The sequence below is a fragment of the Ursus arctos genome, unplaced genomic scaffold, assembly GCF_023065955.2.
Source record: "Ursus arctos isolate Adak ecotype North America unplaced genomic scaffold, UrsArc2.0 scaffold_2, whole genome shotgun sequence".
NCBI classification, from domain to species: Eukaryota; Metazoa; Chordata; class Mammalia; order Carnivora; family Ursidae; genus Ursus; species Ursus arctos.
In genome coordinates, this window is record NW_026622874.1 from 90,595,388 (window position 1) to 90,611,823 (window position 16,436).

Genomic DNA, 16,436 nt, shown 5'->3' on the forward strand with positions numbered 1-16,436 from the left:
CTATGCTAATTCTTCCGATCCATGAGCATGGAATATTTTTCCATCTTTTTGTGTCTTCTTCAATGTCTTTAAAGAGTGATTTGTAGTTTCTAGAATACAGATCCTTTACGTCTCTGGTTAAGTTAATTCCAAGATAACATGATTTTTGGTGCTATTGTAAATGGAATGGATTCCCTAATTTCTTTTTCTTCAGTCTCATTGTTCGTATAGAAATGCAACTGACTTCTGAGCATTGATTTTGTATTCCGCCACGTTACTGAATTGCTCTATAACTTCTAATAGTTTGGGGGTGGAGTCTTTTGGGTTTTCCATATAGAGTATCCTGTCATCTGCGAAGAGAGACATTTTGACTTCTTCTTTGCCGATCTGGATACCTTTTATCCCTTTTTGTTGTCTGATTGCTGTTGCAAGGACTTCTAGTGCTATGTTGAATAATAGTGGTGAGAGTGGGCATCCTTGTCGTGTTCCTGATCTTAAGGGAAAGGCTTCCAGCTTTTCCCCATTGAGAATGATATTTGCTGTAGGCTTTTCATAGATGGTTTTTATGAGATTGAGGAATGCACCCTCTATCCCTACATTCTGAAGGGGTTTAATCAGGAAAGGATGCTGTATTTTGTCAAATGCTTTTTGCCTCAGCTGGCAGTGCTGAGGCACTAAACACCATTTCACCAGGTTTCACTGCCCCCCTCTTGTCCTTCACAAGCGGTGATATTATTAATTCAGCGATTTGAAAGCAACCTAAGAAATCAAAATACTTCTTTGAAAAAAATAAAGGCTGGAAGCATGCCTCAGAAATGATAATAGTTGTTTTAAGGTGGCAGGATTATAGATGATTTAAATTTTTTTTTCCCCAAACTCATCGCAATGCTGTTGCATCTTTGGTAGAAAAGGAAAAAATGAGCTAGCAGAGACTTTCTTTGAATTTAACAGCTCTGGGCAAGGTAGAGAGGTTCAGCTGATAATGTGGCTGCCACTCTCCTCTTCAGTCTGAGTTCCTTATTCCAAACCCCAACATTAACCCCAAATCTGCCTGGCTCACCTTTTTTTTTTTTTTTTAAAGATTTTATTTATTTATTCGACAGAGATAGAGACAGCCAGAGAGAGAGGGAACACAAGCAAGGGGAGTGGAGAGGAAGAAGCAGGCTCATAGCAGAGGAGCCTGATGTGGGGCTCGATCCCATAACGCCGGGATCACGCCCTGAGCCGAAGGCAGATGCTTAACCGCTGTGCCACCCAGGTGCCCCTGGCTCGCCTTTTTGTGTCTGGAGAAAACAATCCACCGAAATTCTAAGGAGCCATGAAACTTTTAACTAAGAATCTCTACTGGAAAACAACTTATGACTACGATTCTGATTTTCTGGAGAGAACAGTCCGTCACCCCATTCTGGCAAGAGAGCAATACAGTAATTCCTCCTTAACCCGGAGTCCTCCTTAAGCAAGATCCAATCCACGTGCTTTTCATTCTGAATGCCACTTAGGAAATCGGGCATTCCTGCTCCCTGCGTGTGGACCATGAGACCTACTTGTCAGGAATAATGAGAAAGAGTGAACTGGGGATTGGAAATAAAATGGGGAAGCAGAGCAGATGGCAGAGGACGGGGCTCGGGTCCCCTGAAGGCTCGGGAAAGTGTCCGGAAGCAGAAAGGCAGTAACCCTGCTCTCCTCGGAGGTCTGCAGAGAAGGTGGGCAGCAGGGATGCTCACGAAGGCTGGATGGAGGCAGGGCTCGGGAGGCAGGAACTAACAACCTGGAAATAATAAACTCAGAAGCATTCTGAATATTTTGAGAGAAGACGAGTCAGAGGAACAACAACAACAACAAAAAGGCGCTTAATAGTCCTGCTCTCTGCAAGGAGGCAACATGAATTTATGTGTTGCCCTGGAACGCAGGGGGAGGGTTTTAGAAACCACTGCATGGATGATGGGAGCTGGACGGGAGCAGTGAGAGCCTCCGTGGTGTCCGGCTTCAGACGTGGCAAGCAGCACCCGTGTTTTCTCTCCCGCTTCTCGTCCTCTCTCTTTGGTCTCTGTAGGTTTCCCTAACGTAAGAAGTATCTGCCCTCGCTCCTCCAACCCTATTGTCCCACTAGGTCTCAAGCTCCCCTGCTCTGACCTCATGCTGCTCTCCAGGAACTGAAAGGGATTCCTAGGTCTGCTTCTTACCCAAGGCAGGAGGCCGGTCTCCAGAAAGCCATCATTCCTTGGGTGTTAACTCCAAAGTGCTCTCAACGGCTCCATCCCCGAGCCCCCACACTCCCGTGACTTTGTTTGGAAGCCAAGAGGCTGCTGGATGTCCTTACCTCCTGTGTTTGCTGAGTGCCTTCCCCATGCTAATAGCTGCGGGAGCCCTGTCGCTCTGGTGGGGCACCAGCGTCTTATTGGCACAATGCATCATCGTGACAAGGTGTTTGGATGATCTATCGCTTAAAAGATGAAGCCATCAAAGAAGAAGTCCAAGATCAGATTAAATTTAATTACAGGAGAAGAGAATTCTCATCTGTCATTCTGGTGATGAATTAACTAAGGCTAAGGAATGGGAGCTTCTCCGAAGAGAAGGGAGAGGAAGAGTAATATGTCTTGACAGAAGGACAAACAGAAGAGAGACCTTTGATATCTCCCTGGAGCCCAGTGAATCACAGAGGTCCTCGGGACAGAGCCTGACACTCCTCTGCATGACACACACCTCCTAGGACGTCCCACCACAGCTAGGAGCTGTTTCACGTGGCGCTCCTTGAATGCCCCAGCACCACCTGCTCGAACCTTGTGCTGGCAAGGCGTGGGCTGCTGAGAAGCTGTGGTCCTCGGCGCCGGGAGGAACCCATGTCAGGATTATCTGGGTATGTGGTTCCATGAACACTCCCAGTTAGGTTGGGCCTCAAATTTGGAGGCAGAGGGAGGGATTAACTATGAAAGGGTTCAAAGGAAGTTTGGGGGCTGGCAGAACCTCTCTAGATCTCGAACCCGATAGGGGTTAACTTAACGGTGTGTGTTTGTTAAAACTTGCAAAACTCTATTAACAAGAATGAGTTTACCTTAAAAATGAAAAAAAAAAAAAACCCAATTACATAAAAGCTGAAGTAGTATGATAAAAAAAGAATTAGGTTGGGGGCGCCTGGGTGTCTCAGTCAGTTAAGCATCTGCCTTTGGCTCGGGTCATGGGTCCTGGGATCCAGCCCATGTCAGGCTTCCTGCTCAGTGGGGAGCCTGCTTCTCCCTCCCCTCTCTGCTTGTGCTCTCTCTCAAATAAGTAAAACCTTAAAAAAAAAAAAAAAGAATTAAGTTGGGACAGTAGGCATAGTCTGGGCCAGACAGACATCTGACCAGTACCTGTAAGTGTAACACATAGCCTTGCCCCTAATAGGTGCCTAATTGATGGTACTGAATGAAAAAGGAAAACACTCAGAGATGTCAACATGCAGATTCCCAGGACCCGTCTTCAGTAGGTCTGGGGCTGGACTCAGGGCAGTCAGCACTTGTCATGCATGGCTGGGGGCACATGGTTCTGGGGACCACACCTCCGCCCGCCCCTGTCCTGACTCTCCTTGCACATGACCCCCGTCCTAAATGGGTTCAAGCCGACCTCAGAGGCTGTTGCCGCATCTCTGCCTTCCTATTTGTAAATAAAACTCAGGCTCAAAAAAGAAAAGGGCCCGTGTCTCATCCACATTAGTAACCAGACAAGGACGAGGCTGGTCGGCGGCTCGCCTATAGACACTTGCGAGCGAGCCAGCGAGCGGGCTCGACACGTGGCGAGGAACCTTCTCCATTTTGTTGACAAACACATGTAGCAAGACAGGAAATTACCCTCCTCGGTGCTTATTTTATCTCCATTTAATTGCTGTTTGATAATAAATTACAACAGAGAGTCCATTAATTAAGCTAACAATGTCCGTGGAACACCAGCTCTTTCTTCTGGGAGTTGCCTCGTTACCGGAGCTTTGGTTCGGTCTCTGTTTGCCCACAGCACTTTCCGAAGTGGTTTAGAAAGATGCCAAGGCACGTGACTGGTGTGTGTGTGTGGGGGACTCGCTCCTAGCTCAGAGGGAGCGGCTCTGGAAGGAGGGGGAGGAAACCGCAATGAGCCAGGGTGGGGGGCAGCCTGACAGCTGCAGGGCGGGGCCAGGGGTGTCTTCTTAATTCAGAATATGTGGCAGAACAGAAAACAACACTAGACTCACTTAAGACATCAGCTGATGGGAAACAACCATGGCCCACTCGTAGGTATTCATCCCAGAGTTGGGGGGGGGGGCAACGCGCAGCCTACTTCCGTCTGCCATTCCATCATCAACTAAACGGCAGGAGCATTCATCTGGAAAAGCTCCGCATGCAGGTGGAACCAGTGAAAGATAAATTCCAGTTATTTCCCCCCAAAGGCACCAGAAGAGAGGAGAGCCTGCTGGCTGGCTCCGGTGTGGGCAGAGGGCTGACAGGTGGCCATCTGCAGGCTGGATCTGGTTAGCAGGTGACCGCTGGGACTCTGACGCAGGGGACACAAGAGGAGTGAAGGCTCTGGACAGAAGGGTGAGGCAGGTCAAGTTCACAGGGGTCTGTCCCAGAGCTGTGAGCATCACAAGGGCATTAGATGGTATTCTGAGTGGCGGGGGCGGAAGGCAAGGGCAGAGGGCCCCGGGGAAGGGGGTAGTCACAGGGCCACGGAAGGCAGACGGAGCCACCTCAATGTGCTGGTCCTTAGATTCAGCTGAGAACATCCCCAGGGGCTTAGAAAACCCTCCCCGGAATCACCCAGGCAAAAAGCCACCGCTTGGAGCCATACGGGAAAGCTCTCTGATGTCCAGGAGACATTTATTAGACCACCTTCGTTCCCTTTCTCATTGCCAAGGTCGGCCTCATGGGCCAGGTTTTGATTACGTGGATATCTAATTATGCGGTAGTGTCTATGACGGCACAGTTAGTAAGTACTTAGTTCAAATGTCACCTATTCAGAGCCCTGGACACAGAAACCTGGGAGTTCAGTTAAGTAAAAGCCACTCCTCGTATCTCCCTGAACAATGGTCACAGGCCCTATGCTGGAAAAGCTGGAAAGTCAGCAGGAGCTGAAGGCCAGGATGTCTTCATAGCATCCACCCATCTCTGAACTCCTCCAGGAGTTCAAACTAAGCCTGATCTAAGCATATCACCCGGTGATTCTCTAGTGTCCCCAGAGTCAAGTTCAAGTCCCAAACTTCCCAGGGCAGCATCCCGGCATCATGTGGGAACTTGCTGGAAATGCAAAATCTCAGCTCCCGCCCCAGGACCCCTGATTCAGAAGCTCTGGGGGTGGGGCCCAGAAGTTGGTGCTTTCACAAGCCTTCCAGAGGGTTCGGCCACACACCGAACCAACCAACGCCTTGGAGCCTGCCTGCCTTATCAGGCCTTGGGAGATCCGCCTCTCTATCCCCTCCTGCCTTATCTCTTGGCCTGTCCTTCCCTCTTGCACTGGGCACCAAGCAAACTGGGCCACCTTCTGTCTCCTGACAGTCTGAGCTATCTTGCTCTTTCCACACTCACTGTGCTGCAGATTTTCCTGCTCTTTACTTGTCTCTTCCCTCAAGTGTAAACCATCTGAGAGCAGGGACTCTATCTCACCCGTTGCCACATACACCTGTGACTAGCACCTACAGCAGGTGATCAAGACAGAGCTCACTGAGTGAATGAATGAATGAATGAATGAATAAAGACACTCCCTGGGGGCGCCTGGGTGGCTCAGTCACTTAAGTGTCTGCTTCTGGCTCAGGTCACCATCCTGGGATCGACCCCGAGTCGGGCTCCCTGCTCAGCAGGGAGTCTGCTTCTCCCTCTCCTCCCTGCTCGTGCTCTATCTCGCTGTCTCTCTCTCTCTCAAATAAATAAATAAAATCTTAAAAAAAAAAAAAGACGCTCCCTGGATTCTTTAGACCCTATTGCCTTTAGTGCGAACGCCCCACTTCCTTGCGAGACCCATCAGGAAGTCGAGGCTTCCCTGTCTCTCTCCTGCTCCCCGCGGGCACTTTTAGCCAATTGTGGGTGGCAGGGCTCAGTAAATCACCTCGAAGTACACGGGCTGGCCTTGAATTTAAAGCGCTTTGGTCATGCTGGAGGGCATGGAGTCTAGTCTGCTTTGCTCACTGGCACTTGCCTCCCTGTGCCTCAGTTTCCCCATGCTGCCTGTCTACCTCCTAGAGGGGCTGCAGGGACCAAAGGACGCAGGATTTGACCCATCCCACAGTACCTGTTCTCCACCTTCAGACGACCTGTCATACACTGACGGGAGGTGGAGGGTCCGGACTATCAAAGTCACCTGCTGTGACGGCAGAGAGAACGCAATTCTCTTTCTAGGTATTGGCTTCATGGGAAGCAAAAGTACCACAAGCGGAGAAAACCCACGAGCCTTTAAGAAGGCACGTGTGAGTGTGTACGCATGGCCAATGAGTGTGAATTTGCCACTGAATGCGTGTGTTCCCAGAACATGAGCAAGACCAAGGGAGCTTAGGGGGCATCTTGTCCAGTGTCTTCCTCTCACAGATGAGCAAGCTGAGACCCAGAGAGAGAACTGCAGAGTCCGGCTTAGAATCACCTGTCTGGTGCTCCCCTGGGATCGAATCATCCATGTTTTCCCCATCTGTAGCCGGCCTTTTATTACTATTAGTTGACAAGTCAAGTCTAATGACATTTTTGGATGTGCGTTCTTCTAGTCCTAGAGAACTTCTGCTAAGCTCCTTATGCGCACGCACGCACACACACACACACACACATGCACACACGCACACACACACGCACACACACCTTGGGTTAGCATGAAGTTACCAAAGGAAAATCATTGACCAGGCTCAAGTTGTACTTTGTTGGTTGGTCGTTTTGCCCTTTCTGGGATGTCTTGGGTGTTCTGAGAGACCAAAGAACACACGTGTTCTCTGAAATGTCATGGCAAACACCCTCCTCCCACAGAATTAGCACTCGGCTCTTGTTCCTGCGCTTACAGACCCGGTCATACTTACCACCCACCTGCTGGCGGCCTTTCAGGATGAGTGTGCGAGCAAGTTCTCATGAGGAAACTGGCTAGTACTTCAGGTATATTACTTATAATTACAATGTATGCACACTGGTGCATACTCGCCTATTTGCAAATGACTCTGCAATTTATTCACATTGTCTATGCAGTATGAAATGTGCCCACTGGTCCCCTTAATATCCGTGCTGATGCAAACACTCGTGAATCTTTCCCCAAGTGCTATGTGGAAACAGCCAGAAAGCCCCCCACCTTCTTAACATTTCAGCTACAAATAGGGGACAAGGGACGTTACCAGAAGCCCTACAAATCCTCTGGGAGTTGGTGATTTTACTCTCCTCCTGGTCGGAGATGGGCTCCTACCTGGGGTCCCCAACCATGGCATGGGTACAATATTGCTGTGTGGTTCTCCAGTGGCCCCTGGTCCAAGCAGACATCTTTCGCCTTGTTGTTTCGAAGCTGCGGGAATAAGCAAAACACCATCCATCAGAGCTCATGGGGTGGAACTTCTGCTGCCCAACCCTTGCTCCACCATGCCTTGGCCCCAACTTCTTGATACAAAGGCCACACGACCCCCCAGTAAGGACCAAGGCTCACATCTGTGAGGTGATCATTTTAGCAAGAAAGACCAAGCCCTTCATTGGACGGTGTGGGCACCCGCCCTCTGCCTGGGACACCTCCAGCTTCCGCTTACACACAGCTACCCCATCCCCAGCACAAAAGAGGGCCTCGGGGAACATTTGGACATAAGTACACCAGTTACCCACTGGTTATCCAAAGTGGGCCTCGACACCAACATGGGTTTTAATCACCCTGGGAGTCATAGGTCAGCTTTTTTTTTTTTAATTTAAAAAAATTTTTAAAGATTTTATTTATTCATTTGAGACACAAAGAAACAGAGAGAGAGAGAGAGCATGAGCAAGGGGAGAGGGAGAAGCAGGCTCCCCCATGAGCCAGGAGCCTGATGTGGGGCTCGATCCCAGGACCCTGGAATCATGACCTGAGCCGAAGGCAGACGCTTAACCATCTGAGCCACCCAGGCGTCCCCAGAGGTCAGCCTCTGAAGTCATTACTGACACGGAGGCATCAAAAACAATGATCCAAAAAGCAAACAAACACCTTGCCATCATGAAAAGCCCTGGCAACACTTATCTATATATTCCAAAAGTACTTACTGAATGCCTCCACTGTGCCAGGCACCATCCTAAGTGTTTGGAATGCATCTGTGGAGGGACAGCCAAAATCCCCAAGACAAACCCCTGAGCCCAGCGAGGCACATCTCTTCGGGAACATGTAAGAATCTGCCTCACTGGAACCTCACGGGGTTCTCTTATTCTGCTTTGGTGTCCATCCCACCAGCATGCTGCAATCCCAGCTAGTGGGAAAACGGCAATGGTGGTAGTCTTATCCATATATTCTCGGTCGTCTCCAGATTCTATTCACCATGGAACCAAACTAACCAGGGATAAATCAAGAAGAGGAGAGAGGCAAGGGGCACTCTGCTTTGGTGTGCCCAAACTGTGTCTAGGTTCGGGCAACTGAGTGGAGCTCTAACGCCTGTTTTTTTTGTTTGTTTGTTTTAAAGACTACAAAAATAATACCAACTTACGAAGCTGTCTTGAAAAATGTAGAAGAAAGTAACAATTGTTCACAATCCTTTCCCACAATCAGTTAATTTTTCCCCATATTGAGATAATTTAGTTTTGTTCGATTTTGATGATAATGAGAAACTTCGCATGTAAAGCTTTGTTCCCATTTCAGGTTTTCTTAAGAAAATAATCTGAGAACTGGGATTATAGTAGCAAGAGGTATGGATCCCTTCATGTTCTTAAAATATGTTGTCCGATTCCCTCCTGGAAACCTTGAACTACTTTCTATTCCCATCCACAATATGTAAATACTTATTAATCCCGAGTTTCACCATTTAAGAAGATTGTGTGAGTCAAAGTGTACAAACTTCCAAACCCAGATTCTGGGGACTCTAAGTTACAGTGTGGTGATTATAGCCAATATTACATACTCGAAAATTGCCAAGTGCATAGATCATCTTAAATGTTCTTAGTGCAAAAAAGAGATGGTAATTATGGGATGTGATGGAGGTTTAGCTAACTCTATGGCCGCCATCACTTGGTAGTATGGAACTCTATCAAACCAACACACTGGACACCAACACATATAACATTGTATATACGTCAATTATATCTCAATAACGCTGGAGGGGGGCAGAAAGAGAGCTGCTGGGAAGAAAAATTCTAAAGAAAATAGTGGAGTATTGTTTTCTACCCAAATTACCAAAATTTGTGCAGAGGGGTAGAAGTGATGAATCAGACATGTCGCACAAAGAGTCCCAAGCTAGCGATCTCCAAGGAATTGCAAAGCCACCGTAGGAGCCCCGCACCATATTTTAGTTCCTTCTTAGATGCTTTGAGGAAATGTTCATTGTCAATGCTTCCGATGATGCAAAGGATACATGACATGGAAACATCCAAACAACTTCTGAGTTAAAAAGTAATTCGGAAGAGTTAAGATGTTGAAAGCAATGAAATCTTAGAAATACCTCTACTGATGTACTTGGCTTATATTTCCTTTTTATGTCCGTACAACAGCAACATGATAAATGTGACTAATGAAGCCTAATGAAGTTTTTAAAATAAGTATAAAATAAAAATTACAGGTAATAAAAAATATTGTGTTGAGAGGTGAAGAAAGACATCTTGCTTTTATGAATTTACAATTAATAGTAAATTGGAATGTTTCATGTTTAGCAATTATTTCCCTTTTTGAGAATTATCTGTTTATTTCCCCATTGGGATCTCAAGTGGTTTTACTATAGATTTATAAGAGCTCTATATATAGTAAGGATATTGTTTTTATGGCATATTTGTTCCAAATAATGATTTCAGAATGCTAGGCTTTTAAATTTTGTTTCTAATGTTATGCAAAGAAATCTGTTATTCAGCCATTTAATAAATATTTATGGAGGGCCTGCTACATGCCTGGGACTGTGCTAAGCTTAACGAACGCAAAGGTAAAACAGTCCTCGCCCTGAAATAGTGCATGGTCTGGAGAGACAGACAAAGAGAGAGCTAGTACAATACTGAGTTGCCCGGACAGCAAGAACATCCTCAGCCCAGCTGTGGGTTCAAACACTAAGAAGAGGGACTTGTGAGCCAAGAGTAAGTAGAAGTATTGCTAGAAATGTTCTAGTTTTTACCGAGGTAGCAGCTATGTGGATTTTTGCTTTACGTTATTATGCTACCTATGTATGCTTTATGCATACCATATGTGTATTGTCTTTCACATAAATAGTGGTAAAAGAAAAAAAGATGAGTAAAACCAAGCTAGGGGCTTCAGGGCGATACAAGCCAACCACAGAAGTGTGAGCAAAAGAGTTGGTGGTGAATGTTTTTGTGCACACCGAGTTGCTTTTACACGTGGAAAAGCCATTATCTCATCCATAGGAGAGTCAGGATATCAAGTATCCACATGTCTTTCCTTAAAAATCATTTTAATGCAGTCCAGCTAATAGAGGTAAATAAACATTTAAAAATCAAGGGAAACAAAACACGAATGATCCAGTTAAAAAATGGGTAGAAGACACAAGTAGACATTTTTCCAAGGAAGACATCCAGATGGCCAACAGACACATGAAAAGATGCTCGACATCACTCACCATCAGGGAGATACAAATCCAAACTATGATGAGATATCATCTCACACCTGTCAGGATGGCTAAAAATAACAACACAAGAAACAGCAAGTGTTGGCGAGGATGCAGAGAAAGGGGAACCCTCATGCACTGTTGGTGGGAATGTAAACTGGTGCAGCCACTGTGGAGAACAATACGGAGGGTCCTCAGAAAGCTACAAATAGAACTACCCTACGACCCAGCAATTGCACTACTAGGTATTTACCCAACGACACAAAAATACAGATTCGAGGGGTTACATGCACCCCGATGTTTACAGCAGCATCAATGGTAGCCAAACTATGGAGAGAGCCCAAGTGTCCATCAACTGACGAATGGCTAAAGAAGATGTGGTATTTACTCAGCCATCAGAAAGAATGAAATCTTGCCGTTTGTAATGACATGGAGGGAGCTGGAGTGTATTATGCTAAGTGAAATAAATCAGTCAGAAAAAGACAAATACCATATGATTTCACTCATATGTGGAATTTAAGAAACAAAACAGATGAACACAGAGAAAGGGGAAGAGAGAGGGAAACAAACCATAAGAGACTTAATGATAGAGAACAAACAGGGTTGATGGAGGGAGGCGGGGGGGATGGGCTAGATGGGTGATGGGTATTAAGGAGGGCGCTTATGATGAGCCCTGGGTGTTGTATGTAAGTGATGAATCACTGAATTCTACTCCTGAAACCAATACTGCACTGTATGTTAAGTAACTAGAATTTAAATAAAAACTTGAAGAAAAAACAATCAAGGGAAAATGGCTTCCTATCTGAGTGGGCGCAGACGTCATCACTGTTGCAGGTGAGGCAGGAACACGGGGGCTGACCCCCACTCAGAGGTGTCTCTCTACCTTTGCCACCGTGCTGGGGTCTGGGTGCAGCAAAAAGAACTCGTAGCTTGAGAAGCATTACAATACGATTCACGGAATAATCACAAATTTTGTCACTAAAATGAATTTAACTGAGAAGCTACTCTGAAAGGTATGCAACACAAAGTAAAATAATGTTTGCATCTAAAATCCCAGTTAATATTAACAAAGACTGAGAAGTCAATGAAGCAGTCAGGAGAAAGTGTGTTAACGTTCTCGTATTAACACCACTTGACCCTTCACTATGGAGACTCAGAGATGAATTTTTTTTTTAAAGATTTTATTTATTTATTTGACAGAGAGAGAGAGAGACAGCCAGCGAGAGAGGGAACACAAGCAGGGGGAGTGGGAGAGGAAGAAGCAGGCTCCCAGCGGAGGAGCCTGATGTGGGGCTCGATCCCACGACTCCGGGATCACGCCCTGAGCTGAAGGCAGATGCTTAACGACCGAGCCACCCAGTCGCCCCATCAGAGATGAATTTTTTTAAAAAACATTAGAGGTGGTGCAGTTGCTGGGTCATAGGGCAGTTCTATTTTTAACTTTTTGAGGATCCTCCATACTGTTTTCCCGAGGGGCTGCACCAGTTTGCGTTCCCACCAACAGGGCAAGAGGGTTCCCCCTTTCTCTTCAACTTCGCCAACACCTGTTACTTCTTGTGTTGCTGATTTTAGCCGTTCTGATGGGTGTGAGGAGGTATCCCATCATAGATTTGATTTGTATTTCCCTGATGAGGACTGATGGTGGGCATCTTTGCAGTACTTGGTATTGACCACAAGAATACAAAAATACTAATTCAAAGGGATACGTACACCCTGATATTTATAGCAGCATTATCTAAATAGCCAAATTATGGAAACGGCCCAAGCGTCTGCTGAGTGATGAATGCATCAAGAAGATGTGGTATATCTACAATGGAATATTAGTCATCTACACGAAGGAATGAAATCTTGCCAACTGCAATAATGTATATGGAGCTAGAGAGGACAATGCTAAGTCAGTCAGAGAAAAAGAATTCCTTATGATTTCCCTCATATGTGGAATTAAAGAAACAAAACAAATGAGCATAGAGAAAAAAAGGACAAGGAGGCAAACCAAGAAACAGACTATAGAGAACAAATTGATGGTTACTGGAAGGGAGTGGGGTGGGGGTAGGGGTGAAATAGGTGATGGGGATTAAGGAACCAGGATGAACACCCAAAACTAGTATTACACCGTATGTTATCTAACTGCAATTTAAATAAAAACTTAAAACAATGAAGAACATTAGAGGTATAATGCATAATGCAATTAAGACAAGACATATACAATTCACATGACTAGGAAGATTTTTTAAAGCCAAAAAACAAGCTAGCTAAAAACTTGGGAAAGAGCAAGGAACATTAAACCCAGAAATATTCATTGGCCTGGGGAAAGACTCTCAAACAGAATTTTACATGAAAAACGAAAGATATAAATTGCAAATCTAGTATGATATTCAGTCTGCCTTCTTCTTTTTCCCACTGCTCGGGGGCCTGGTGTGGTGAAAAGAACCAGTAGGAGTGAGCGTTAGAAATAAAGTTGTCTAAATAATGGCAAATTTTGTTACCAAACTGAATTTGATTAGTTTGGTTTCTTTCATTTAATGTTATAGTCCGTATGAAATATCTTTTAGCATATGGTGAGCTCAGCAAGCAGAGAAGGGGTAATAGAAACAAATGCCCTAAAATGTTAACATGGATCATATCTGGGAATTGGGATTTGGAATAAGTTTTGTTTCATCTTTATATTTTTTATAGAGTGTGTGCATTGAATTTATTACTTAGAGAGATTTGCAAAAACAAAATCTTCCCCCCTCCAAAAATCAGACTGTGATCTCTATGTTGACTCCATGGCCACCCCATTGTTCAGCTCTAGAAACATCATTTACACCGTGCTTCATGTGAAGGGCAGACCCTGGAGCTGTTCAGTGCACAGCCTGTGGAACTGTGCCCTTGCCATCTTCTTGAATTTTCCCATTATTATTCTTTGCTTTTTAATACTATTTTTCTCCTAATTATAATATTATCATATAAAAATCAGCAATAATTGGGAAAACATGACAAAGTACCCCCACAAAGACTGCCTGCCTCACTACTGGAGGTAACTACAACCATCATCTCCATTTCCCCATTGCTATTTTCCTACTTGCTTCCAATCTAAAATAGAAGCAAATCCAATTTTATAATCCTTTTTTTTTTTTTTTTAGAGAGAGAATGTTCATGTATGTGCTTGCACAGGTGGGGAAAGAGGCAGAGGGAGAGGGCAAGAAAGAATCTTCTTATGAAGGTTCCAAGCCCAGTGCGGAGCCCTAAGCAGGGCTCGATCTCATAACCCTGAGATCATGACCTGGGTAGAAATCAAGAGTCGGACGCTCAACCGACTAAACAACCCAGGTGCCCCCCTGACTTTTTCTTCTAAAGAATTATATCAGGGGCTCCTGGGTGGCTCAGTCAGTTAAGCATCTGCCTTCGGCTCAGATCATGATCTCAGGGGAGCCTGCTTCTCCCTCTGCCTCTGCCACTCCCCCTGCTTGTGCTCCCTCTCTCTCTCTGTCAAATAAATAAAATCTTAGAAAAAAGAATTATATCAACTTTCTCATGCCATTAAAGTTTTGTACACACCTTTTGAAATGGCTGCAAAATATTTCAAACTATTACTATGGTATATTTAACTAACCTTGAAGTTAGAGTCAAAATTTTTAGTCCAAAAAAAAAAAAAAAAAGTCACTGAGATGAACAATTACTCTCAAATCTTTGTCCTCATTTCAAATTACTTGCTTGGGATAAGAGTGGAGATGAAAGTGTGACTATCATTAAGCTTTTAATACACGTGGTTCAAATTGCTTTTTAAAAAGCTTGTTTCAATTTACACTCTCACCAGAGGATTTGTGGTTTTTCAAGATCTTGCTGGCGGAGTGCCAACATATATTCCAAAAATGAATCTTTGTTTATTTGGTAGAAGAGAAAAAAAACCTACCTCAATGTATTTTAAGACATATTTTAATTTCTTTGATGATGAAATCCATGAAAAATTTTCATGTGTTTTCCAACCGTTTGTGTTTCCTCTTGTACTTTATTTTTCTTTGGGGATGCTTTATTTTCTTATTTAAATTAATTATTAAAATTTAAATCAATTCACAGAGCTCCTGATATATTTATTGTATCATCCCTTCGTCTATACTATTTATGGGATACATCCTTCCAGGTTGGCATACTGTTTCTCTATTCAGTTGATGTATAGATTATTTTAATATTTATAAGCTGAGATCCATTATCCGTTTCCTTTGCATTTTCTTCCAGGGCTTTCATTCTTAGAAAGCTCTGGCCCTTTCAGAGATCAGATGCACATGCATTTCCGTATGGTTCTATTATAGTTTCTTTTCTTTCATTTAACGCTATAGTTCATCTGAAATACACTTCAGGATATGGTGAGCTGTAAGAATTTAAATTGTTTTCTTCTCCAAAGAGTAGGCAATTCACCCAATTGTCTTACGAATAATCCATTCACTGCCTGTTGTTTCTCGATGACTCCTTTTGTTTGATCTTACTTTGATAACCAAAAAACCCCCAAACCATGCTTTTGTTTGTAAGAAGAAAGACAAGGCAGTATGGACCTGTTAGTAGTTACTGCTGGGTACCAGCTACTGTCCTCAATCTTCCCGACAGCCCTGTGTGGTGGATTCAGTCCTCACACCCCTAATCTTCACACCTCCCTAATCATTATAGAGACTGCCCCCCAAGACACACGCTTCCCATTCCAGACTCGGGCTCAGGGGGGACACCTCGCCCACACCCCGATGGTTTAACCTGCAGCTGATTTACTTGCTCTAACAGGCATCAGGCCCATAGTAGGAAAAGACACAGTTATAGAAAAAGGAAACACTCTAAGTCATAGAGGGCCTTTATTAGCTTCAGCCTCGTGGTCACAGGGCAGCTGCCAGCAGCCCCGGGAAGAAGTCCAAATCCTGGAGCTAGTGGGGTGTCTCCACTGGGTCCAGGGCATCTGGCTGCCTGCACCCCAGCCTGACTCTGTGCCGATTCCGCGTCCAAACACACAACGCAAGGAGGCGACAAAGCTTATATACAAGCATGTTTTCAGCAGTGGTGCTGATATTTTAAAAATGGAAACAACATAAATGTCTCTAGTTTCAGGCAAAACACAGCATATACAAAGGTAGCATCATATATAATCCTTATCAATGCTGCAGGAATGACACAGGAAAATATTCGTCGTAGAGCATTAATATTTCAAAGTATTATGCACGTGGATACCACGGCTTTAGTAATACATAGATATAGATGTGTTTATAAAAAGCATGTACGTGTGTATATTTAAAAATGCGCGCGTGCACACACACACACACACACACACACACACATGCACAGAGTAAAGACCATACATCAAACTGTACATATTATCTACGAAATCTGAATGCCTATGTCCAAGGCTGGCTTCATGACTTACAGGCTGAGACCCTAGGTGATCTATTTTATTCATCTAAGTTTCAGCTTCCTGATCAACAAGATGGAAATAATACTTCTACCTCATAAAGAGAGGGCAAAATGAGGTCATACGTGAAAAGCACTTAGAATAGTGCTTGGTACATCAAAAGCACTCTGTAAGTGTTGATTGCTATTATTATTATTTTCAAAATTTTCTAAAATGCATATTTATGGCATTTGTAATAAGAGCAGAGTCAACCTGCTTTAATATTTAGAGAGGTGATGTCCTCTCATCCTAGAAAATCTAAGAGCATCTATCCTTTTGTTGGTAACAAGGGGCTGACCCCCAGCACTAAGCAATGGGCAGCTCTAGTCAATGCCCGTCTTTATATATGACTTCCTGCTCAATGTCCCACTTACAGGTCCCAGA

The 16,436-nt window shown here is 44.6% G+C and overlaps 1 protein-coding gene across 3 annotated transcripts in view; it reads right to left on the bottom strand.

Moving 5' to 3' along the window:
- Nucleotides 1-16,436, bottom strand: part of GALNT17 (polypeptide N-acetylgalactosaminyltransferase 17) — a 434,553-nt gene that overhangs the window by 19,201 nt on the left and 398,916 nt on the right. For all 3 annotated transcript variants that reach the window (XM_026515942.4, XM_044390214.3, XM_026515943.4), the window contains exon 9: nucleotides 7,348-7,443. In XM_026515942.4, the coding sequence (XP_026371727.1) occupies nucleotides 7,348-7,443 (96 nt within the window). The remainder of the gene's footprint in view (nucleotides 1-7,347; nucleotides 7,444-16,436) is intronic.